The sequence below is a fragment of the Malaclemys terrapin genome, chromosome 12 (genome assembly GCF_027887155.1).
Source record: "Malaclemys terrapin pileata isolate rMalTer1 chromosome 12, rMalTer1.hap1, whole genome shotgun sequence".
Taxonomy (NCBI): Eukaryota; Metazoa; Chordata; order Testudines; family Emydidae; genus Malaclemys; species Malaclemys terrapin.
In genome coordinates, this window is record NC_071516.1 from 23303252 (window position 1) to 23327394 (window position 24143).

Consider the following 24143-nt stretch of genomic DNA (forward strand, 5'->3'; position numbering starts at 1 on the left):
AGTGCATGGGATTCTTCCGTCCTAAGTGCAGGACTCTGCACTTGTCCTTGTTGAACCTCATCAGGTTTTTTTCTGCCCAATCCTCTAATTTGTCTAGGTCCCTCTGTATCCGATCCCTACCCTCTAGTGTATCTACCACGCCTCCTAGTTTAGTGTCATCTGCAAACTTGCTGAGAGTGCAGTCCACACCATCCTCCAGATCATTAATAAAGATATTAAACAAAACCGGCCCCAGGACCGACCCTTGGGGCACTCCACTTGAAACCGGCTGCCAACTAGACATGGAGCCATTGATCACTACCCGTTGAGCCCGACGATCTAGCCAGCTTTCTATCCACCTTACAGTCCATTCATCCAGCCCATACTTCTTTAACTTGGTGGCAAGAATACTGTGGGAGACAGTATCAAAAGCTTTGCTAAAGTCAAGAAATAACACATCCACTGCTTTCCCCTCATCCACAGAGCCAGTTATCTCATCATAGAAGGCAATTAGGTTAGTCAGGCACGACTTCCCCTTCGTGAATCCATGCTGACTGTTCCTGATCACTTTCCTCTCCTCTAAATGTTTCATAATTGATTCCTTGAGGACCTGCTCCATGATTTTTCCAGGGACTGAGGTGAGGCTGACTGGCCTGTAGTTCCCCGGATCCTCCTTCTTTCCCTTCTTCCCTTCATCATTCCTTTCACTTCCAGGGCAGTACTCCTGATTTGCACCAGCATAGCCGGAACCAGAATCTGGCCTTGTATTTAAATGTGTGCCCTTAACATTGTCTTTAATATAATCTAGATTCTCACACAACACTCATCACCATAGTGTCCAAGTACTCATAACCAACACGCCCATTCACAACTCTGGTTTGTGAGGCTCTTTATGAATTTTGATAGGAAACTAGAACATGAATTTGGTTCCTTACTGGATCTGTGTTCTCTTGGTCAGATCGAGCCTCCATGATTTCTCCAGCATAGCCTGAGTTTCTCTGTTCTTCCGTTGCTCCCATTTGCTGCCAGACAATGGCCTCCTTCTCATACTCCTTCCTGTAAAGGTTGGTTCGGTCCGAAAGACTCGCCCTCCTCACCACCTTCCTGAAGAAGAGAAGCAGGGAGCAGAGACTTTAGCAAGATGGGGCAGTGAGGGAGCTCCTCCTCACATGATAGTTCCTTCATATCCTTCTTGCACTTTACAGCATCTTCCATCAGTGTCTAGGAGCACATTACAAACATGAATTAAGCCTCTGAGCACCCATGTGAGGTAGAAAAGGTCCCTAACTCTCACATTACAGGGAGGAAAGGGAAGCATAGAAATGGTAAAGGAATTTTTCAAAGAGGATTTGGGCTCAGAAGATGAGATCTTGCATACAGCTTTGCAAGTGGACAGCTTTCCACCCAACCTTCCCTGGAGCTTTATCCATTTGTTTTATTCTAGGAGAGGACCTGCAGATTGGTCCAGTGGAGTTCTGCAGGCCATAGCTTGAGAACTGCTACTCTAAATTCATAAAGAAAAAGAATATTCTAGGTAGACTGTGTGTTCAGTCAACTTGCAGAAGAGTATCGGGGTTCTGTCCTTATGTTACCTATTGCTATACCTCCACTTTTCCCCACATCCCGAGTCATTAGAACTACCATGCATGAGAAGATCTTTTCAAAGCATCAATCAATGATGGAACAAATACCAATATTTAGGAGATGGGAAACTCCCCTATCACCTGCTATGTTTTCCCGCACTGTCTGATGCATTGCATCATGGAGCCTACTTTTCTAGAAGCAGCACAATCTCCAAAAAAAAAAAAGCTCACTGAACAATTGGCCCAGTTTCAGCCTTTTGGAGAGTCCACTAAACTTCAGAGCAGACAGCTTTGTATCTGATTATACTGAATACTGGTGATTTCAAGTTTGGGACAGCAAGGATGCTCTCCAGTCTAGTGTGTGGCATGATTTGTGGGAAGATCAATTTCGCACTCACCCTCGGCTTCCCGTGCTGGAGGTCCTCCTGCTGAGGGAGGACTTGTGCCTCATCTGGGATTTCATGATCACATCATGCTTATGTTTCAGCTCCAGCAGTAACACTTTGAACTCCTCTTCTTCACACAAGTCTACAGCACACACAAACCAAACCAAGCCATGAGCAGGGCTGTACTAATGTGATACACTCAGCTGAATGGAACAGGGAGAGTGGGGGCTAGAGAGAGCACACATGATAACTACCATAATTAGACACTCCTGTGCCACCCTCAAAGCTGTGCCTTCTTGGTCTTCACAGTTTGGTAGAGATAATGGAATAGAATTGAGAAGGAAAACATAAGCAGAACAGCAAAGCCAGTCCCTAAGGCAATTGGTGGAAGCAGCATTGTCTGGGGCACCTAAAACGACTGGAAAAAAGCACTGGAGAATATGCTGTGGAATTTAGCTCTGCAATGGCCAGAGAGACTGACTTGATTCCTCTCTTCTGTGCAGTGTATTGTACCTCACATCACAAAGGGGAAGAGATGTTTTTTACCATTGCTTTATATTTTGATATTCTAGAAATGTAGGGTGAATCCTGGAATCACATGGATGGTCTATGGGGAAGGAAAGAAGCCTTTGAGAATTTCTGTATTTAACCAATTGCTGTTCCCATGGACACACAATGACAGTAGGTCAGCAGCTGGGGATAGGATTCTTAGAAACGGAGATTGGAAGTCGAGGTGTCAGACTTCCCTATCTCCCCACTTTCCACTCCAAACCAAACTGGCTTGGAATCTGGCCACAACAAACCAGGGTAATAAAAACCACATTCTTCGGGCTGCACAGAGTAGGTGCAGAAGACCTGAAAAGCAGCAAACCATTCACAGTTCTGCAGCCGGCAGGTGGAAGGGGAGCTGGAGACACGTGGGCAGGGGTGTACGAAGGAGAGGCTGATGCTTCAAGAGCAAAGGTAACATTTTCAAAAGCACTGAAGTGACTGAGGCACTTACGCTCTTAAGTCCCATTGACTTTCAATGGGACTTATGGTTTTAAGTCTCTTGAAAAGAATCAGACTTTAAAAAATTTCAGCTCTGAACTCCAGCAGGCTAAGAGGCTCCCTAGTTTCTTTGTGCTGTCTGGAGAAATCCTAGGGATTTAGCCAAGATCAGAAATACCCTTACCCAGGAAAGAATTTGAACTCACCTATTGGCATCTCATCAAAGGCCGTCCTGGCACTCAGGCTGGCCCCATGGGACACCAGCAACTCTGCCATCTGCATCTGCAGCAAGGGAAATAAAGCAATATTCACAGCCCTGTTTAGGCAATCAGTAGCTGCATGTGATCTAAGGGACAAACTTATGGACCAGCGGGGTGCATGATTCATTGACACCAGGATCTCCGACTGTGCTGGTGAGTGTATGGGTGATCTCCATGCAAGATACTAAGCACAGTTCCTACCAGCTCAACCATTGGAAGATTTCCCACCAGCTCTCCCAGGGATAGCGCCTCACTTAGAATCACCAGGGTTTTAGTGAGATTCTGAGCTTAGATACCCCCCAATGCTTCCAGCCCATGGGCAGGGACCCCACAATTGGGAGTAAATCCACTCCATGTCTAATTGATAGGATGGCATTGTGTCCATCGGCAATGGACCCTGGCATGTATATCCTAAGGAACAGTACTAGCAGATAGGTATCCAGGAGATCTGGGAATTGGAGGAAAAAAAACTAGGAACAAATCAATTCCTTGTATGTACATGTACAGGCAGAGAACACACTCCAACCCTCCAACACTGGCACAGTGAGATTCCCAGGTCCTCAGTGGGACCTGCACTCATTTCTACCCTAGGGAGAGCCTGAGGTATCAGACTTTAAAGCTGTAACATGTGGATGTCTAAAAACTATTTTAGGTCTTTTTTTAGGGCTTTCTGAGCCTTGCACAACTGGTAACTAGGACCCAGGCATTACAGGGGGAGGGATACAAGAAACAGTGCCAATGACATTTTCACAGCATTCGAAAACCATCCTAAACAGTAGTTTTCCAACACATGCCATATGCAAAATATTGGCTGGTGTATGTGTGTGGCGGAGCAAATCATGGCATTATTAAGGCTTTTTTGGCACTCGTTTGGACTTGTTTTGCCCACACAATACACTTGTTCTGCTTGCACCCACAGAACACCTGGATTTTGCAGACAAAGGGAGTGTGCACTCTCTGTCCAGAGAACTCGTCCTCCGCTTTGAACTCAGCCTCCCACTGAGGTGAACCAGCTGCACAAAATAGAATTTCAACAAAAATGTTTACCTGTCCCCAGAAGGCAGCAGCATGGAGAGGTTCCCAGCCATCCCAGTCCTGGATGTCTAGCCGTGCTCCATGGTCTAGAAGCATCTCAGCTGCATGCAGGTAGCCATTAGCCCCAGCTATGTGCAGCTAAGAGACCAGGAACAGAGAGTATGAATTGCTGTCTAAGGCTCATGAACTTCCTTCTTCACCAAGTAACCCAGGTGATGCCACTGCAGTGTCTGAGTTTAGACCAAGAAAAAACAGCAGCGCTGGATTTAGCTCCCATTGAAATGAATGACAAGACACTGCATTGACTTCGAGGGGAGTTTGGTTGGACCCTGGAACGCCATCAATGTGGTTTAGGTAAATCTCTGCCAGTGAAGGTCTTTGGGCTGATCTAAAAATGTCCTCCAAGGGTTTTTAACATGTAAGTGCTTTTTAACATGTATCAAAACAAAAGCAGCATCCAAAGTACATTTTAAACCAATGAAATCACCATCTATAACTATTTATGGAGAGATAAATGTAAGGTACTGTGAAGCTAGGTGCAATGTGGCAGGCCTCTGTGGTCAGGAATGAACCCCCCCACCAAATTTTGTATTTTTATCTCAAAAGGTTCTGCAATGCTTCACAAACTAAGCATGCAGCACCACCACAATGCAGCCAGCTCTGGGGTGGAGGATCACAGCTAAAGGGCACTCTGCACATTCCATGACAATGGGGAAAAGAGGACATTCTTCTGAGATGCTCTGGAATGGATCTCTAGGACCAAGTTTTCAGCCTGGCCATAGCCAGGCTTCCATTTCCGTGGCCACATTTTTGCATAGGCTGTTGCTTGCACTCTCAATTTAAGTGAATAAGATATCTAAATCCCTGACTGCTTGCAATTCAGGGACTCTGCATTTCAGATTTTGGTCTCCAACATCTGATACCAAGAGCACAAACGGCATCTGAGGATCTTTTCTACTCTGTGAGGACATTTAGGTCTCTCCGGGGAGTTTTTCTTAACACTGTCTGTCTGCTGCTGTATCCTTGATCAAAACATACCCTCTTCCTGCTCCATGCTCTGTTTTGCAATTTACTGTATGCAAGTCGGCAGCAGTCCCTCCCCCACAGAGGTAATTCCATTTCAAGTGGTGTTGTGGGGAAAAGAGAACTTCTACTCCTTTCTGCACATTCCATAATGGAGAAGGAATGTGGATCATGCCACAGAAATGAAATTATACCAGCTGTCTTCTCGACAAACTTCTTGGTGTTCTCTTGTGTGTAATTTAAGGGATACTCTCAAAACAGGGAGGTCTGAAGCTCAATTTGCCCTTTTCATATCCTATCATTCTGCGTAAGAGTTATTTTTGTACTAAAATTCAATGCTTTTCTAAAAGAAATGCTAGCTGCCTGCACCACCCTACGAAAACGAGCCATTGCTGTCATGCATTCCAGACTAGAAGTTTGTGGCTGTCAGGTAATAAAAGGCAGTTGCAATAGTTTTTCAAAGCTGGTGGTCATTAATATTGAGATTAGGGCCACATTGTGCTAGGTGCTGTTCTAACACACAGGCAGACAGTCCCTGTCTCAGAGAGGTCACCGTCTAAAACAGCAACATACCGAAGGTGGGGTGAAAGGAATACACAATCGGATATACTATATACATTTGCATCCCCTCACTCTATTATAAAATATATGGAGCGCCAAATCTCATCTTCCCCTCAAACCCTCATGAGCTAGCTCATTTCTTATAGGCTTTGCATCAGTGGTCATATCTTCATGAGGCCAACAGGGGGCTGCATGTGAGTAGGAAATTCTTGACTTTCACAAGCAATAGCCTGAAAGGTAAATGCAAGCTTGATCCCCAGGGGGGAAGTTGTCAAAATTATAACAGTTCTACTGTGCTGGTATGATAAGGCAGAGATTTTAGGATTGCCCGACAAGCCAGAGCTGGGTGATGCTAATGGAATAGTCAAACAGGATGTTCAAAGAATTGAAAATTAGTTAAAAGGAGAAACCTTGGAATGCCATGAAAATTTAAGCCCCGTGAAAGATTCCAGCCACTAGAGTCTTATTTAGAGAGCCTGCCCTCCTCAGATTTTGTAACTAATGATATGGGAAAGATTTCTGAATCTCACTAATCAACGTTTTAGAGTTAGAGACTTAATTACACTGCCATGGTTTGGCCACTTGTATAATGACATGAGGTAACCTAGATACCCAGGCCCGCTGATGGGGCGGGAGGGGCAAAGAAGGCAATTGCCCAGAGGCCCCTGGCCACCGACGCTGCCATGGTAGCAGACAGGAGCCCCAGGCCCTTTTAAATCACGTGGGTGGGCCGCAGGGCTCCTAGGCGTGCGCAGGGTGGTACTGGCAGTGGCGAAGGCAGTCGGGAGGGCATGTGGAAGCCCTGGTGGTGCCGGAAGAGCACGCCCAGCAATGCAGCCGGCAGCTCGCTGGGTACCAGCCAGTGCAGGCGCAGCACTGCCCAAATGTCAGGCAGACAGCGTCCGTGGCATATGCGTGTGTGCACCAGCAGCCGCACATGGTCCAGCTCCGCGCCCATGTGACGATGCCATGACAGACCAGCAGTAGCGTGGGGCCCGACTCCAGCCCACCCTGCATGAATCAAACCTCAGCCATCCGTTTCTAAGGGGCCAATTGACTGTTCTGTCCTGGGGCCCGGAATTGCTGTCGGTGGGCCTGTAGATACCAAAGCCTTCTCAGATACCTCTGAACTCAAATGTCAACTTACCAAGGTCACAGCCACACGGGCTACAATACACTACAATTAAAAAACAATATTACTAGGGCACCTTAGCTTTTGGGGAAAGTTTAAGTGAGAGGCCAAACAGATTCCTTTGGGGCAACCAAAAAGATATGGGGTCAGATCCTTCAGCTGGGCCTGATCCCACTAAAGTCAATGAGGATTTTTATTCTCACTTCAGTAGACGTCAGATCAGACGCTAACGGGATTAGGAGTGATAATAGAACTACTGAATGGTTTTACTCAACCTGCACAAAGACTTTTCCAAAATTCATGCTCCCATTGGAGTGTACAGGACTCCCATTGTGGGATTTCTTTTGAAGCAGCTGGTACTGGACCGCTATCAGAGACAGAATACTGGACTAGATAGGCCAGTGATCTGATCTGTTTCTATGTTCTTGTGAAGTTGGCCATTAACTCCAGTGGGAGCAAGATCAGGCCCTGAATTGCGAAGTCTTTACTCATGGACACCATTATTGCTCAAAGGAGATGACCTAAAATAGAAGCCACTAGCTTTCTACCTCCTCACACTGTACTTGTCCTTGGAGATTAACAAAGGACACACACCACTGACAGCCTCCTAGAATTCACACAGGTTGTAGGGACAGACGAGGGTGGATACTGTAGCAATTCTGCTCACCAATGTAGCACCTTGAATATCTGTCCGGTTCAGGTCTTGTCCTGCTGCAATTAGACCTCGGATGTCAGAGATCATGGCCTGCTCCGGAGCAGCCCGCATCTCATTGATTTTTTCCTGTGTGATGCCTGTAGTTAACAGGGAGAAAGGGAAATGGAAATGTTCTTTTCCTCTCCTGACCCAGTAAATAACAGCGATAATTGGGTTCAAATTCCTTGTCTGACCATATCTGCATGCTGAACATCAGTCAGAACACTTGGCACACTCTATCCGTACAGTACCCCCAAAGCACAGCCCGGTTAATAGTGCTCCTAATGGCGTGAGAATGATATTCCAGCAAAATCCTACCCTGGGGACAAGAGCCAGAGCAAACATGTCCATGCAGAGCAAACAGGAGATCAATTTTAAGCGCCCCCTCCCCCTCCCCCCCGAAACTCAACTTCTCTGCTTGGAAAGATTAGCGGCTATCAAACCCTGGTGGCTCATAGGTAGCTAGCTGCACAGGTTGAGAACTGATGATGTAACCACTCTTTCTTTAACCCTTTGCATGCTAGAAGCAATTTTGAGCTGAGGCACTAACCCTTTCAGAGGTAGCCTCGTTCCTGACCCGCATTTCCAGCAGGCCTAATGGAAGGGACCATCTTGGCCATCTGTGCAGGAGGCAATTATGTGCTGCATGGCTGACAGGGAGACTCCCCTCTCTGTGCTCAGGAAGCAGGCCCCCATTCTCAGAGGGAACTTACGGGTTATTTCATCCACCCTGCTACTTGCCATTGGATAGTCACTGCTTATGTGTATGTTACACAGGGAAGAGATTTGGCAAGGGAGAAAAACTGCAGCTCTGGAAGGGTAAGAAATCATAGAAATGTAGGACTGGAAGGGGTCTTGAGAGGTTATCTAGTCCAGTCCCCTGCACTGAGGCAGAACTAAGTATTATCTAGACCATTCCTAACAGATGTATGTCTAACCTGTTCTTAAAAACCTCCAATGATGGAAATTTCACAACCTCCTTAGGTAATTTGTTCCAGTGCTTAACTACCCTTACACTTAGGAAATTTTTCCTAATGTCTAACCTAAATCTCTCTTGCTGCAATTTAAGCCCATTGCTTCTCGTCCTGTCCTCAGTGGTTAAGGAGAACAATATATCACTCTCCTCTTTATAACAACCTTTTATATACCTGAAGACTGTTATAATGTTTCCCCTCACTCTTTTCTGCAGAGTCCGTGCTTTCGGAGTTGCGATCGAAAAAACGGAATGAGAAGATCTCCAAAGCCATGACGGACAGAGGATACAGCTGGGATGCAACGCAGTGCCGCATGAAAATTAAGGAGCTGAGACAAGGGTACCAGAAGACCAAAGAGTCAAACGGACGCTCCGGATTCCAGCCCCAGACATGCCGTTTCTACGAGGCACTGCATTCCATTCTAGGTGCAGCCGCCACCACTACCCCACCACTGTCTGTGGACTCTGATGATGGGGTACTGTCGACGGCCGCTTCCTCGGAGATGTTCGCGGACGGGGAAGATGAGGAAGGAGATGAGGAGGACGAGGCAGTCGACAGCGCATACAACGCTGATTTCCCCATCAGCCAGGATCTCTTCATCACCCTCACGGAGATCCCTTACCAACCCTCCCAAGGCGTTAACCCTGACCCTGAATGAGGGGAAGGATCAGTCAGTAAGTGTTTTAAACATGTAAACATTTATTTTGATCAGAACAGGAATGGAATATTAACAGTGGGTTTTTCATGATTACTTTGCCCTAGGCGCTTTACTTTTTAGTCCTTGCCAGTGCAACTACTGGAAAATTGTGTCAATATGTCCGGGGATAGAGCAGAAATCCTCCTGGGACATCTCCACAAAGCTCTCCTGGAGGTAATTTGAAAGCCTTTGCATTAGGTTCCTGGGGAGAGCGGCCTTATTGTGTCCTCCATGGTAGGAAACTTTTCCGCGCCAGGCTAGCAGCAAGTACTCCGGGATAAGTGCCTCGCACAGCATGGCCGCATACGGCCCTGGTTTTTGCTGGCATTCACGCAGCATGCGGTCTTTCTCTGTGTCTGAGATCCTCATCAGAGTGATATCACTTATGGTGACCTGCTTTAAATTAGGGGAATGTTACTGTTCCTTTACATAACTGTAACTGGCGGTTTACAGCCACGTGGTGGAGGTGGGACAGGGGAAGCATACAGGGATCTTTCCCGGGGACAGCCGCGAGGGGGGTGGGACAGGGGCAGAGTTCATGCTGGCTGGATTGCCGGCAGCAGGAACTGGGCAACGCTAGGGGCACTGCTTTGAATGTGAAAGAGGGCACTGCTATAAATTAAGCTTTCAGCAGCCAAAAGTCTACGGCTTACCATGTCCGCCTGCTAGCCGAATTCCGCTGTCCTGCCCCGCTTGTGTGATCTGTACTCCAAGACCCCAGGCACTGAATGGGAAGGCCAAAAATTTGACCTTGTCCTGAGTGCGCATGTGATAGGTGCTGTGCATAGTCTTGTTCACAGAGAAAGACTGTGTTCATTGTTCACAAAAATGTATCTTTGTGAGGAATTCACTCCCTTTTTCCCATCCCACAGCTGCGAGTGTCTCCCGACCTACCCTGGCATCCCCCTCCCCGAGGCTGGCGCAGATTAGGCACCGAAAGAGAAGGACACGGGACGAGATGTTCTCCGAACTTATGGGCTGCTCCCGAGCCGAGGCGGCACAGCAGACCCAGTGGAGGGAGAACATGTCACAATACCAGCGATCACACAGCGAAAGGGAGGACAGGTGGTGGCAGGAAGACCAGCAGGCGACTCAAACGCTGCTTGGACTAATGAGGGAGCAAACGGACACGCTCCGGCGCCTTGTAGATGTTCTGCAGGACGGGAGGCAGGAGGACAGAGCCCCGCTGCAGTCTGTCTCTAACCGCCCTTCCCCGCCACAAAGTCCCACCCCCCCCCCCCACCCAAAGTCCCAAGAAGGAGGGGCGGCAGGGGCCGTGAAAACAGTCACTCCACCCTGCAGACTGCTCAAGTACCAGATGGCTCTCATTCCCAAAGTTTTGATAAGTCCTTTCCTTCACTCCAAAAGCACCTCACCCAAGCCCCCGTCCCAGTGTCATCCCCTAACTGTGTAGTTGTTAATAAAAAATATGTTTCTGTTAATTACTGTTTCCGTCAGGTTCTTTTAGAGGAGAGTGTGTCTGAAAGGGGGAAAGGGGGGTGGTAATTGGAGAGGACAGCCACCTTTACCAGGGTACAGACACGGGGGCAGGTTCAGCAGCAGGTCACACACACATTGCAGCCACTAGGCACCCTGGTCAGTCTGGGAGGTGGTTTTCATGTTCTGTGTGGGGGGGCTATGTGAGTTTGTGGCAGGGAAGGGCAGTTACAGATCTTATGCAGCGGTCCTTAGCCTGGATGACAGAGCCATGCAGCAGGGGATCTGTAACCGTCCTCCCCTGCCACAAAGTCATATAGGCCCCACACACAGCCCCGAAAAAGGAGGGATGGCAGGCTCCGTTGAAACAACCAGTCCACCACTGCGGACCACTCTAGGAGCAGGAGCCTGTCATTCCTCGAGTTTAGAAGCATCCTTTCCATCACTATACCCGCTCCCCACCACAGTCTGCGTCCCAGTTTCAACCCTTTATCACAAAACCCTTAATAAAGAAAACGGTGTTAATGAACAAAGTTCCAATTTTTTTATTTTTAAAGGTGTGTTGGAAGGGGGGCAACGGGGTGAAGGGGGTATGTAACTGGAGAGGATAGTCAACATTAAGTGGGTAAAGAAACGGGGGCAGGTTCAGCTTCTCTTTAAACAAACTTAATAGTCACAGGTTACCCTGCTCACTGTGGAACCTAGCTTTCAAAGCCTCCCGGATGCACAGCGCGTCCCGCCGGGCTCTTCTAATCGCCCGGCTGTCTGGCTAGGCGTAATCAGCAGCCAGGCGATGTGCCTCAACCTCCCACCCCGCCATAAACATCTCCCCTTTGCTCTCACAGAGATTGTGGAGCACACAGCAAGCTGCAATAACAATGGGGATATTGGTTTCGCTGAGATCAGAGCAAGTCAGTAAGCTTCTCCATCTCCCCTTGAGACGTCCAAAAGCACACTCTACCACCATTCTGCACTTGCTCAGACGGTAGTTGAAGAGTTCTTTTTCACTGTCCAGGGCGCCTGTATAGGGCTTCATGAGCCAGGGCATTAGCGGGTAGGCTGGGTCCCCGAGGATCACTATAGGCATCTCCACATCCCCAACAGTTATTTTGTGGTCTGGGAAGTAAATACCTTTCTGCAGCCGTCTAAACAGACCAGAGTTCCTGAAAACACAAGCGTCATGAACCTTGCCCGGCCATCCGACGTTGATGTTGGTAAAACGTCCCCTATGGTCCACCAATGCTTGCAGCACCATTGAAAAGTAGCCCTTTCTGTTAATGTACTGGCTGGCCTGGTGCTCCGGTCCCAGGATAGGGATGTGAGTTCCATCTATAGCCCCACCGCAGTTTGGGAATCTCATCATGGCGAAGCCATCTATGATGACCTGCACGTTTCCGAGGGTCACTACCTTTGAGAGCAGTAGCTCAATGATTGCATTGGCTACTTGCATCACAGCAACCCCCACGGTAGATTTGCCCACGCCAAAGTGGCTCGCGACTGACCGGTAGCTGTCTGGCGTTGCAAGTTTCCAGAGGGCTATGGCCACTCGCTTCTGGACTATCAGGGCTGCTCGCATCCGGGTGTCCTTGCGCTTCAGGGCAGGGGACAGCAACTCACAAAGTTCCAGGAAAGTTCTCTTACGCATGCGAAAGTTTCGCAGCCATTGTGATTCATCCCAGACCTGCAGCACTATGCGGTCCCACCAGTCCGTGCTTGTTTCCCGGGCCCAGAATCACCGTTCCACAGAATCAACATGACCCATTGTCACCATGATGTCCACAGCGCGGGGTCCCGTGCTTTGCGAGAGGTCTGTGCCACTCTCAGACTTAATGTCCTCACCGCGCTGCCGTAGCCTCCTCGCCAGATTTCTCAGCATCTGCCTCTGAAAAAGGTGGATGATAAGGTGCGAGGTGTTGACAACGGCCATAACTGCAGCGATGGTCGCAGCGGGCTCCATGCTCGCAGTGCTGTGGCGTCCACGCTGTCACTCACCAGAAAAGTGCGTGAACTGATTGCCCGCCGGTGCTTTCAGAGAGGGAGGGCGGGAGTTACGGTTGAATGACGACAGTTACCCAAAACCACCCTCAACACATTTTTTTTCCCCAGCAGGCATTGGGGGCTTGACCCAGAATTCCAATGGGCAGCGGGGACTGCGGGAAAGCTGCCCACACTGCACCGCTTCCAATGTCGATGCTTGCCCCGTTAGTGTGGACTCACAAAGTCGAATTACTGTTCTTAGTGTGGATACACACGTTCGACTTTGTAATATCGGTTCCACTAATTCGATTTAAGTAAAATCGAACTACTCTTGTAGTGTAGACATACCCTTTCCCAAAGTGCGGTGCCCAGAACAGGGAACAGTACTTCAGTTCAGGCCTTATCAGTGCTGAGTAGAGTGGAAGAATTAATTTTCATATGTTGCTTACAACTCTCCTGCTAATACATTCTAGAATGATTGCTTTTTTTGCAACAGTATTACATTGTTGACTGATATTTAGTTTGTGATCCATTTATAATCCCCCCAGATTCTCTTCTTCAGCACTCCTTCCTAGGCAGTCATATCCCATTTTGTATTTGTGCGAGTGATTATTCCTTCCTAAGAGTAGTACTTTGCATTTGTCCTTAATGAATTTCATCCTCATTATTTCAGACCATTTCTCCAATTTGTCAAGATCATTTTGAATTCTCATCCTGTCGTCCACAGCTTGCAATCACGGCCAGCTTAGAATCACGCGCAAGCTTTATAATTGTACTCTCAATGCCAGACCCAGGACAGATCCCTGAGGGACCCCACTCAATATGTCTTCCAGCAGGACTGTGAACCATTGCCAACTACTCTCTGAGTATGGTTTTCCAACCAGTTGTGCACCCACTTGATAGCAGGTTTGTCTAGGCTAATTTGCCTAATTTGTTTATGAGAAGGTCACATGTGATAGAAACAAAAACCTCACTAAAGTCGAGCTATATCACATGTGCTGCTCCCCCCCCATCCACAAGGCTTGTTACCCTGTCAAAGAACAATATTAGGTTGGTTTGACATGCTTTGTTCTTGACAAATCCGTGTTGACTGTTACTTATCACCTGACTGTTTGATTATTTGTTCCATTATCTTTCTGGGTTGTAAAATTAAGCTAGCCAGTCTATAATTCCCTGGGCTGTCCTTATTCCCCCTTTTATAGATAGGAAAATGGGGGAATACATAATCTGTATAGCATATGCCCTTCAGACAGAAAGATGAGAACCTCAGCCCAATTCTGCTCCCATTGAACTCAGCAACCAGACTCCTACTGACTTTAATGGCCGCAGCAGAGGGCTCTGTGTTTAAATGAGTAGGGAATACATGAACAGATGATGCTGCCATCTGAGAACCAGCTTATGAAAACTGAGGGGGTAATAGCACCGACTAGAGCCAGGCATAGTGAGGACAGAATGCAAGTACTGAGAGATTCTATAGTGATGGGCACCAAAACGGACCTTAATAGATAAGGCAGATGCCAAGCAAGCTTTCTGCACCCACAGCTTTAGCAACTATCATGAGGCCAATCACTATTACATGGTAAGCTATGCTTAAGACACTTAGGTGCACCTCTGGTGATGGTGCACCTCTCGGGTGAGAATCATGCAGCTCAGTATTCTTAGACTGCATCACCGGGCTGCAGCCTCCATTTCCCACAACCATGATAACCAGTCAGGCCCAGCTATACTTAGCATCTATAAGTCCTTTTCCTCCAGGAGTCTGTGATGAGCAGCTGATTAAAGTGACCCACAAACTGCTTCTTCAAAAGAAAGCATTATTTATTCACCCAAAGGTAGATAGCACACAGAGCAAAGGGATAAAACAAAACAAAAGGCCTGTGCACTGGGTCTTGCCTAAACATTGTTCTCTCCTTGCAAGGTGTGAGTAAGTTCCACTCAATCCAGACACCCCTGATCCTGGCTTGGGAGAAACAGGCAGTCCCTGTAGTCTTCTCAGTCTCTCTGTCAGAGAGTCCTCTAGCCGCTGCTGCCTGTTCATCTTCCTTCTTCTCTAGGCTGAGGTCTTTAATGGTTTAGTGCCTCTCTGATCCTAAGCTCTGGCCTGGGAAAGGTAAACTAGCTAGCCTGTCCAGAAAGATCTAAACTCAGATCCAGGTTCAGATTTCAAACTCCATCACCCATCTCTCTCTCTCTCTCTCTCTCTCTCTCAAAATCTAAGGTTGTCTTTTCATATGAGTCCCTTCACAGCATGGGCTCTGCTATAACGATCTCCATTAAGGGAGGCTGTATGGCTCAAAGGATTGGTAGCTGGATAGAATCTTTTACCATGGGTTACTATTCAGGACTTTATGGATTAGGCTCATGGAAGTGTGGCTTCCAACAGCTGCCAAGAAGAAATGCAATGCAGTGACTTCTACTTTCCTCAATAGGAGTACCAAGCACTGAGGAACACAAAAACATGATTCAATACTTTATTAACCCACTTCCAATGTATTTTTAGTATTCCCATCCTTCCTTACCCTGGTATGCCATGCAGGTCTCAATGACATCGAGGGTCTGCTCATCTTCACAGAGATCATATGGCATGTTTCCATCTGCATTTACTGCCAGCAGGTCTGCCCCACTGCAAAGAGAAAGTCCATCATGAGGAAGTGGCACCAATACACATAGAAGGAAAGGGAACCTCAGATGCTGCCCTATAAAGACAATATCCAACAGGTCATGGCAGCTGGGATGATTTCTCTGAAGACCAAGCTGGAGTTTTAATAGTAATGTCTCATATTTGGTGCCCAAATACCTCCAGGATTGGACAGACAAAGATATACAAGGCGGTGTCCATGGGGCCTATGAAGGATTAACATGGGGAGGTACATGTCCTGAAGTAGATGTTTTCACAGAACACTGAGTCTCCTCCATGGGATTTGGGGCTAGTGGATCTGGGCTGTGCATGGCCCCAGCAGCCTCGCCTGCTACGCTCACACTCCTCTCTCCTGCGCTTTTAGGAAGGAACAGGCCAATGACCCATCAGTGCCAGAAGCAACATCTCACAATGAGCCCCTGTAACATCATTCTGGAACACAGCGCACAGCCATTAACAAATCTTTAGTCAGTGGACACTTGGCTGGCTGGTCCTCACTGAAAAGTTCTGAGTGCCAGGAGGGTTATTGGGAATGTACGTGGGGACTAAACTAGTAATTCCTCTCTGGGCAGACTTTCGTGTATTACAGGGTTTCTTGCTTCTTCCTCTGAATCTTATAGTGGTTGCTGTTGGAGGCTGAATACCCAAGGAGATGGACTACTATTCTGATCCAACAGGGTAATCCCTGCAGGTGTTCAAACTCTAGGCAGGCTGGTTGAGTATTTTATATTATAACATAGCTAAGGCTCGATCTGCGATGGTTACAGCCTTTGAAGGAAGGCAGACAGCATCCACCAGCATTTATATTCTTGTTCATTTTTCTCTCATCAGCAGAGCAAATTACAATATAACTTACACTTGCAATGTATTAGAGTCAATTTAAGCAGCTACCAAAGCATGGGACCTGACATCCTTTGGAAGCTGCTACCTTTGGTGGTCTCTGGGTTCTCTGTTCAGGCACCAAAGCCTTGTGATGCAGTGTCTAAGCAAACCCTTTGATCCGTGAGACCTGTTGCAGAAGCCTTCTTTGATCACCATAATCCCACACTATGCCATGTACTGCAGAAAACCTGTTACCCCTCATCCTTAGAAAGAGACAACTGACAACTCATCTTCTGAACATGGACCATGGTGCAATGTTACTATAGTATTGGTTTGCCAGTGTCTGAGACAACAGAGGGCACCCTGCACTCACCCAAATGGGATGGACCAGAACAGATGCTCCTAGCTCCCCAGTCTGACCCTGTTTGCTTGTTATCCCTCATGCTACATCCTTTCCTATAATCACAAGAAAGGATGTTCCAGGGCCCAGCCAGAATGCAATATACATTCCCACCTTTCATTTATTTCTGCACTCCATTTTTATCCTCCCTCCCCAAAACTTTCAGGTTCCCTCCAATTTTATCCCTGGGCTTGCCCAAACCTTGAGGCTACATATATAGCTGCCCCAAACATTAGAGCTATGCCTGGCCGAATTCCATGTTCATTTTTTTATTATTTCAACAGACAATGTTTATTTTTAAGATTTTTTTTCTATTTTTATCGATTTACATTTTCACAGTTACGGAAAATTATGGGGGTCAGACAATAATTATTTAAAGAAGCGGATGTTAAGATTTATCAAGTGACAGCTTTATAACCATTAAAACACATATTGTCAACAGCACATGTCAAAATACACAGAGTAAATATCCTTAAATCAAACTTCAGTAACTTCTCAAGCAGAATTTTTTTCACTTTGCCTATCTATAAATTTCAGTTATTACTGATGGAAATATCTTTTAGTCAATGTGTGTGTATGGTGAAATTGACATTTACCAATAAAAATCTAATCTTTCCAAGCCTAATTATAGGCTAAGGAAACTGCAGGAAGCTCCCAGCAATGGATGGGTTTGTTCAAGGTCATGAAGCATTGCTGCATTATCTTCCTTATAGACAGAGTCTTCTGGCCAAGAAACAGGGGCCAAAGTCCGAACCCAAGTCTCCCACCTGGCAGTGCAGTAGTCTAGGACAGCGATTCTCAGCCAGGAGTCTGCGGGGCCCCGTGACTAAAACGCAGAGCCCAATCTCCAGCATCCCCTGAGGGACTGAAGCCAGGAGGGAGGGAGGGACTGAAGCCCCGATCCCAAGCCACCCCTGCGGGGCTGAAGCCGGGAGGCGTGGTGCTGAATCCCAGAGTGCCAAGCCCTGGTGCTCCCTGTGGGGCAGAAGCCAGGAGCCTATGGGCAGAGTTGGGGACATGGAGGGCATTGCCTCCCCCCCCCAACTGCAGCACAAGAGCACAGCAGTCCCAGGGGCAGCTCCACACCTTCCCCACCATCTCCTCTCCCCGCTCGCTGGCCAGGTCGGAGGCGGGAAGCCGGAGCAGTGCGGGCAGCTGGAGTTTTTATAGCATGTTGAGGGGACCTCAGAGAGAAAAAGGTTGAGAACCCCTGGTCTAGGGTGTACAGAAAGGGGAGACAGACACTGCTTGTGAAGGGTAGCACGTTAGCACACAGGGCTTCTTCTCAGCCTGCTCAACCTCCAGCCAAGGCGACAGACAGTTTTCAGTATAGAAAGTGCAAGGTTTTCATGCTACAGACAGCACCTGGGGACACAATTGTATAGTTATTGAGACCTCTTTGTCAGCCTCCCTTCAGATAAGTACAATTTAGTGTGATAACCCTAAGCTGTACTATGCTACGCACTAAGACTGGGCCTCCTGCTTACCCAAGTGCAGAGAGCACAAGGGGCTTAAACATTAGGGCCTTCGCCCGAGTGCTCTAGGCAGGGGTGAGTGGGAAACCCAGTGTTAGTGCCCTGTGTGGTGCAGCTTGGCTCTCTATAGCACTTGTGCTATGTGAACACCTTGTACTTCCTGTGTCAGTGTTTCTAGCCTTGGCTGAAGGACTGGCATGGTGCACAGGGCATTGTGGGGACACTATGCACAGAGATGAGTTTCACCCTTTGTCGTTTGTTTTTTCTGGCTATTCCTCTTACTGCACCTTTGCTCCTGGCCCACCTACTGCGAGCAGAAGCCTGGAAGCATAGAGGAAAGGTGAACTACACACATCCAGCCAGCAGACAACAAGCCACATGTGACAGATTGAAATCCAAATCCAGAGGCTTTGGTCAGACAAGCGCCTGCCCCCTTCAAAGCGAACTGATCCAGGTCATCCTCTGTTTTACTGTTTTCTCCTTAGTTTTTCCTGTACTTTCCCTACTCTTCCAACCCAGGCATCATTTCCTAATAACGAGCCAGCAACAAGCACTGTCAGCCTGATCCTACAAGGTACCAACTGTTCTCAATTCCTACCAACTGCAGTGGAAGTTGTGAGCACTCATCAGTAGCTCAGAGGAAGCAATCAGGCCCACCCAGAGATACACAAAAAGGAAGCAGGGGCCACCTACTGCTGAATTAGAATCTTCACCAGGTTGATGTGACCACAGGTAGCTGCTGCATGCAGTGGAGTCCACAGCTCATTGTCCTTTGCATTGACATTAGCCCCGTGGTTGAGGAGAAGCTTGACTATCTCTTCGAAGTTGTCTATGCAGCACTGGTGAGGGACAGAAACAGGGGATAATTTTTACTTAGAGCTTGTAAGTGATCACAATACCACAAGCTGCATCCTCCACAAGAAACAATTGCTAAAGGCACAGTAACTACACATGGTGCAATATTTCATCTGGGATTCAATTAATGCCAGTAATGCCATGGTTCTTGCCTTAACCCCAAACCGTGCCCTAACAATGACTGATCCTTTCATGGGCTTGGTGGGGTTTTCCTGGCATGACTTCACTTGCTGGCAGTGAAAGTAATGAAACCTCCAGTGTCACAAGCAGAAAATGTTCCCCTTTGTCTGAAGAACAATGACCCTGTGGAGAAATAGCTTTTCTTAAAGCAAACGTCCCTGCAGCACGGAAGAGAGAAAGTCATTTGTAGACAAATCCCCATTCCAGCCATAGAGTCAACCAGAGCATTTACAACATGGACTGGTAAAGGCTGAGCTCAGCAGAAGCTCAACTGCCCTACTGCTGTTCACTGCTGCCCCTCTCAGCAGCGAGCAGGAGGCTGCCTGCTGGCACTTCTAGTCACTGCAACTCCTGTGAGCCAGGAGCAGTTAGATTCTTCTTGTGTTTCTGTGCTAGAGACCAGGACTTTCTAACTGGGGAGGGAATTAAAATCGGTTTGATTTAACAAATTGCAGTTTAGTTCAGTGTAGTCCCCTGTGTGGACGCTTGGAAAATTACTCTAAGTGCCTGAGACCCAGGGACCTCATTGTGCCAGCTGGCAGAGGGCACAGGGGTGCATAAAGGCTGTAGGGATACCCTGGGACTGGGGTCTATATAGTGGTTTGCCAAAGACTGTCGTGTAAGGTCTCTAATAAAAGCCTGTGTCACGCTGGTCAGCACAATCATTGTGAGCTGTAAGTATAGAAAACATGGAAGTTTACATACGTATACTAAAAATTGTGTTCCCTAGGTGTGAGAGCCAGGCAGTCACAAAAAGGTGATCTACATACTTCTGTCAGGCTGGGGGGAAAAGACGCTTCTCCCTCTGACTGGTCATGTGCAAACTGAGTATTGGCTGGTTCACAATATATGCCCATTGACAGTCTGAGCAGAATGCTAATCAATAGGTTGCAGGGGTTACAGGAAAAAACAAAAGCAGCAGGGGTTATCATGTTTAAGATTAAAGACAACGAACTTTTGGAAGTATATCTGGGGCACAGATGAACTCCCAGTTATCCTTCACTGGGGAAGGCAAAACTGCCGGTGGGCTTGGCCTCATGAAAAAAGGGTCACAGCCATCTGGTTGAAAAACACGGTGAGAAGGACTTTGGGGTATGTGGTACCTTATTAGATAAGAGGGCATCTTGTTAGTTGACTTCAGACTCTAAAATGCGTGTTATGATTTTGTTTTATAAGTAACTCGGTGTTTCTATGTAGCCCTGTGTTCCCAATATTTCTGTTTGCTACTGCACGAATCTTTACTCTTTGTTAAATAAACTTGTATTTGTTTTCTCTATAAAAAAGTGCTGTGTGTTAATTGGCGCTGTGATCTAAAATGAACTCGTAAGCTGTGGTTTACTGTTCCTTTTAGGGACAGCGGGCCTGGTAATTCTGTGATTGTCTGGTGGATAAGTGTCTGGACATGCCAGGGGATGCTCACAGGGCATCTGTTGCTTACCTGCAGAGGGACAGCAGAGCCCAAGTGGGCTGAGAGGGGAGTATTTGTGCTGCTTGGGGCCGAGGTTGTCAGGGAGCTGACCCAGGCAGGTACAGACAAGGACAAGGTGCCTCACAATGCTGGGTACATTTGAGGAACATCACAGTGCCTTAAATCAATGTCTGAGTCTCCACACAAGAAGGCTGCAGCAATTTACCTAAACAGCCAGTGCACTGATTGAACCAAACCCATTTCAAAACCCGTGAGTAGCTCAGCCTTGTGGGAGAGTCGAGTCAGCTTGCCTTTAAGAGCTGGCAGCCTAGCCTCCTGGGGAGCTGCACACGTGCTGCTTTTTGGATCTGGGCCTAAAGTCCCAAGTCTTGCCCGAGCTCCTCTCTAACAGAAGTAAGTTTTGGGTGTAGGGAGAGGGGCTCTGAGCTCAGCTTAGCCCCAGAGGACAGGATGCTGCAACATGTGAAGACTTCAGGTGTTTTATGGAAAAACAAGCGAAATACATGTGGGAAGGGAACCCTCCCTTGTCTCTGTGAGATGCACTCACAGATGGCCCTGCACAGACACACTGGTGCTCCAGCACCATGGAAGATGAACACATTAACAAGCAGCCTAGGATGGTGAGGGTAGCTCAAGGCCTCACCTGATGCAGTGCAGTGAGTCCATCTTCATTGCACAGGTCCGGGCTGATATTGTTCTTCAGTAAGAAACACACTGCAAGCGAGAACAAAAGGAAGAAAGGAATTTCAGTTTACCAATCCTGGATACATCTTTCACCCTCAACTCTAACCGAATCCTGGCCACAAAGAAACATGATTGTAGATTGTGACAAAGCCAGGGCCACCTACCCACTCCAGGTTGTCACTATGCTGTGCACTGGCAACCGGGATCATCGTGGCAACAGTGGGGCTAGAACTCTGGTCCACGGGCTGCAAAAGCACAGGCCCCTGGCACTTGAGTTACAGGAGAGTTAATATGGCACATATAACATTGTGTTGCCTGATTCTAGCCAGTAGAGGGCACGCGTACACAGACAGTTTTTCACTAACTTTACTCTAAATCAGTGGTTCCCAAACTTTAACAGCCTGTGAACCCCTTTCACTAACACGTCAAGTCTCGCGAACCCCCTCTTAAAAATGAATATTTCCAGGGATTTTCTCCTTTACCTGAGTATAAATTATAAAAGCGGTGATCTTGGAAATATAAAATTTGTTTTTATGACATGTTTATTACGCACTATTTATTATTAATTATTATTTATCATTACAGTATTTTTATTACATTATGAAAACGGCAACACTCTTCCAAGATCTCACTTTCGTAGCTTGTATCACTTTGAATAAGCCTGTTATAAGACAAAGCTCCTATGTTTCATTAAGGAGTATCAGATGTGAAACAGCAGGAAGGTATTTAAGAAGCCAACTAAAAGAGTTCCTTCTACACAAGCATTCAGGTCTTGAGCAGTCTGGGCAAACAGCGCATGTTACAACAAAGCTTAAACTTGTTCTTCATAATAATTTTAAAAACAACAATTTAGTTTTAAAAACAGCAAAATATATTCACCTCCCTTTCCGTTTCTTATAAGGAGTCTTGAAGTTTAAATCTCCTCAGTGTGATAGATATGCTTGCTTTGATCTGCTTAGCTCTTGGAAGTCCAGGGGCTCTGGGCTGCTGGCCCAAGGTGTCCAGGGTCCCTAGGGACAGCTCTATCCACCATTAGGGAATTTTTTCTCCGAGAACCCCCTATAACATTTCACGAACCCCGGTTTGGGAACCACTGCTCTAAATGGAAGCTTTACCATAGAGTAGAACCTCAATTTTATGAACACCAACCATATGAACAACCAACTGTATGGATCATTTTTCCAGACAAAAATAAAATAAAATAATCCCATAACAAAAGTGATGTCAATGTCACCCCTTCACATTTTGATGCCTTCATTGTCTTGGAAATCTCTTTGCAGTAATGTCAAGGACAAGACCACGATGCAGGGCACCAAACTGCGACTTATGCCCCAGACCCACTGTAATTTTCCAGTGTTCAGTTTTATTAATTCCTCGATCCAAACTGCATCATAAAATAGGAATTCTACTGTACCTGGGATTGTAAACTGCACAGGTCTGCTTCAGAACAGTTTGGAACTCGCATTTTATTTCACTGCACCATACCTGAGTGCGGATTTCACTGTGCACTGGGCCGATTTTTTCCAAAAGATAATTTTTGCTCCCATCTTGATGCCAAAAGAGCCTAACTTCCAGCCAGTGTGAACACCCACGCTCTGAAATTTGGGCCCCTGTCAGGAGTCACGGATTTGGGATACAAGAGCTGAGGCACCCAGAATCAATCGTCGCTTTGGGAAGTCCTGGCATGTCTGCAAGATGCAGGCATAGCTTTTGGTACTTCACACAGGTCCATGTATGCCTATAGGACATCACAGGATTTTAAGATGACTACTGATGAGTTTGTTAAAATCCTGCCTCTTTCTACAGGTATTGTCAGTTTTTTAAGCAAGGTTCCTTCTGCTAAAGGAAAGCTTCCAAAAATATTTTTAAACCATCTACCCAGTGCAAAAGGAGAAAAATCTAGGAACTGACCTCACACATGGTAACAGCAATGGCCACAAGATAAGTACAGAAGGGTCTCATCAAATATCAGCTGATGGCCAGTATGGGGATTGTTTCAAGTCATTTACATGGAGGTTGTGATGGCCTACACTTGTTTGCTGTGGTTTACATTTTTAGTTTCTGTAGCCTTATGCTCTTCCCAGCCACATATCACTGAGCTAGCAGGTTCATAATAACTTCCTCCCTAGGGGCAGAGATGCACCAGCTACTTGTATCCCATCATGTTCCTTGGCAGGGGATGTAATCATTAAGGGAAACCAGAGCTGTAAAATACAGAACACTCATGAGGCTAAGAGGGCAAGAACAATCTTTACAGCCTGCAGACAGGAGATTTTGCAACACTGGCTATTCCCAGAGCAACAGCACAAGCAGGAAGGTGCCTACTTTGGACTAGTCACTTTCCTCCCTGCAATCCCTTTATCAAAAAGGGAGCGATTAGGGAAATAAACCCTGCAGTGTACACACATGAGCAACAGGACTTCTGTGCTCTGCTCAGAGAACAGCAATGCTTAGCACTTGCATTCAGAGCACTATGCAGACACTATCTAGGACAGGGGTAGGCAACCTATGGCACGTGTGCCAAAGGCGGCACGCGAGCTGATTTTCAGTGGCACTCACACTGCCCCTGTCCTGGCCACTGGTTCGGGGGGGAGGGAGGATCTGCATTTTAATTTACTTTTAAAAGAAGCTTCTTAAACATTTTAAAAACCTTAGTTACTTTACATACAACAATAGTTTAGTTATATATTATAAACTTACAGAAAGAGACCTTCTAAAAACGTTAAAATGTATTACTGGCACGCGAAACCTTAAATTAGAGTGAATAAATGAAGACTTGGCACACCACTTCTGAAAGGTTGACGACCCCTGGTCTAGGGCTATACCTACACTACCCTGTTTCCCCAAAAATAAGACATCCTCCGAAAATAAGGCCTACTTACAGTTTTGCCTCTCGTTGTAATATAAGGCATCCCCCCGATAATAAGACCTC

The 24143-nt window shown here is 46.9% G+C and overlaps 1 protein-coding gene across 1 annotated transcript in view; it reads right to left on the reverse strand.

Annotated features, from left to right (window-relative positions):
• Nucleotides 1–24143, reverse strand: part of PPP1R16B (protein phosphatase 1 regulatory subunit 16B) — a 108240-nt gene that overhangs the window by 8737 nt on the left and 75360 nt on the right. The window contains exons 3-10 of the mRNA XM_054044983.1: nt 21171–21241; nt 18757–18902; nt 15248–15351; nt 7617–7741; nt 4246–4371; nt 3145–3220; nt 1961–2090; nt 915–1083 (exon numbers count right to left, since the gene is read on the reverse strand). Coding sequence (XP_053900958.1) covers nt 915–1083; nt 1961–2090; nt 3145–3220; nt 4246–4371; nt 7617–7741; nt 15248–15351; nt 18757–18902; nt 21171–21241 — 947 coding nt within the window. The remainder of the gene's footprint in view (nt 1–914; nt 1084–1960; nt 2091–3144; nt 3221–4245; nt 4372–7616; nt 7742–15247; nt 15352–18756; nt 18903–21170; nt 21242–24143) is intronic.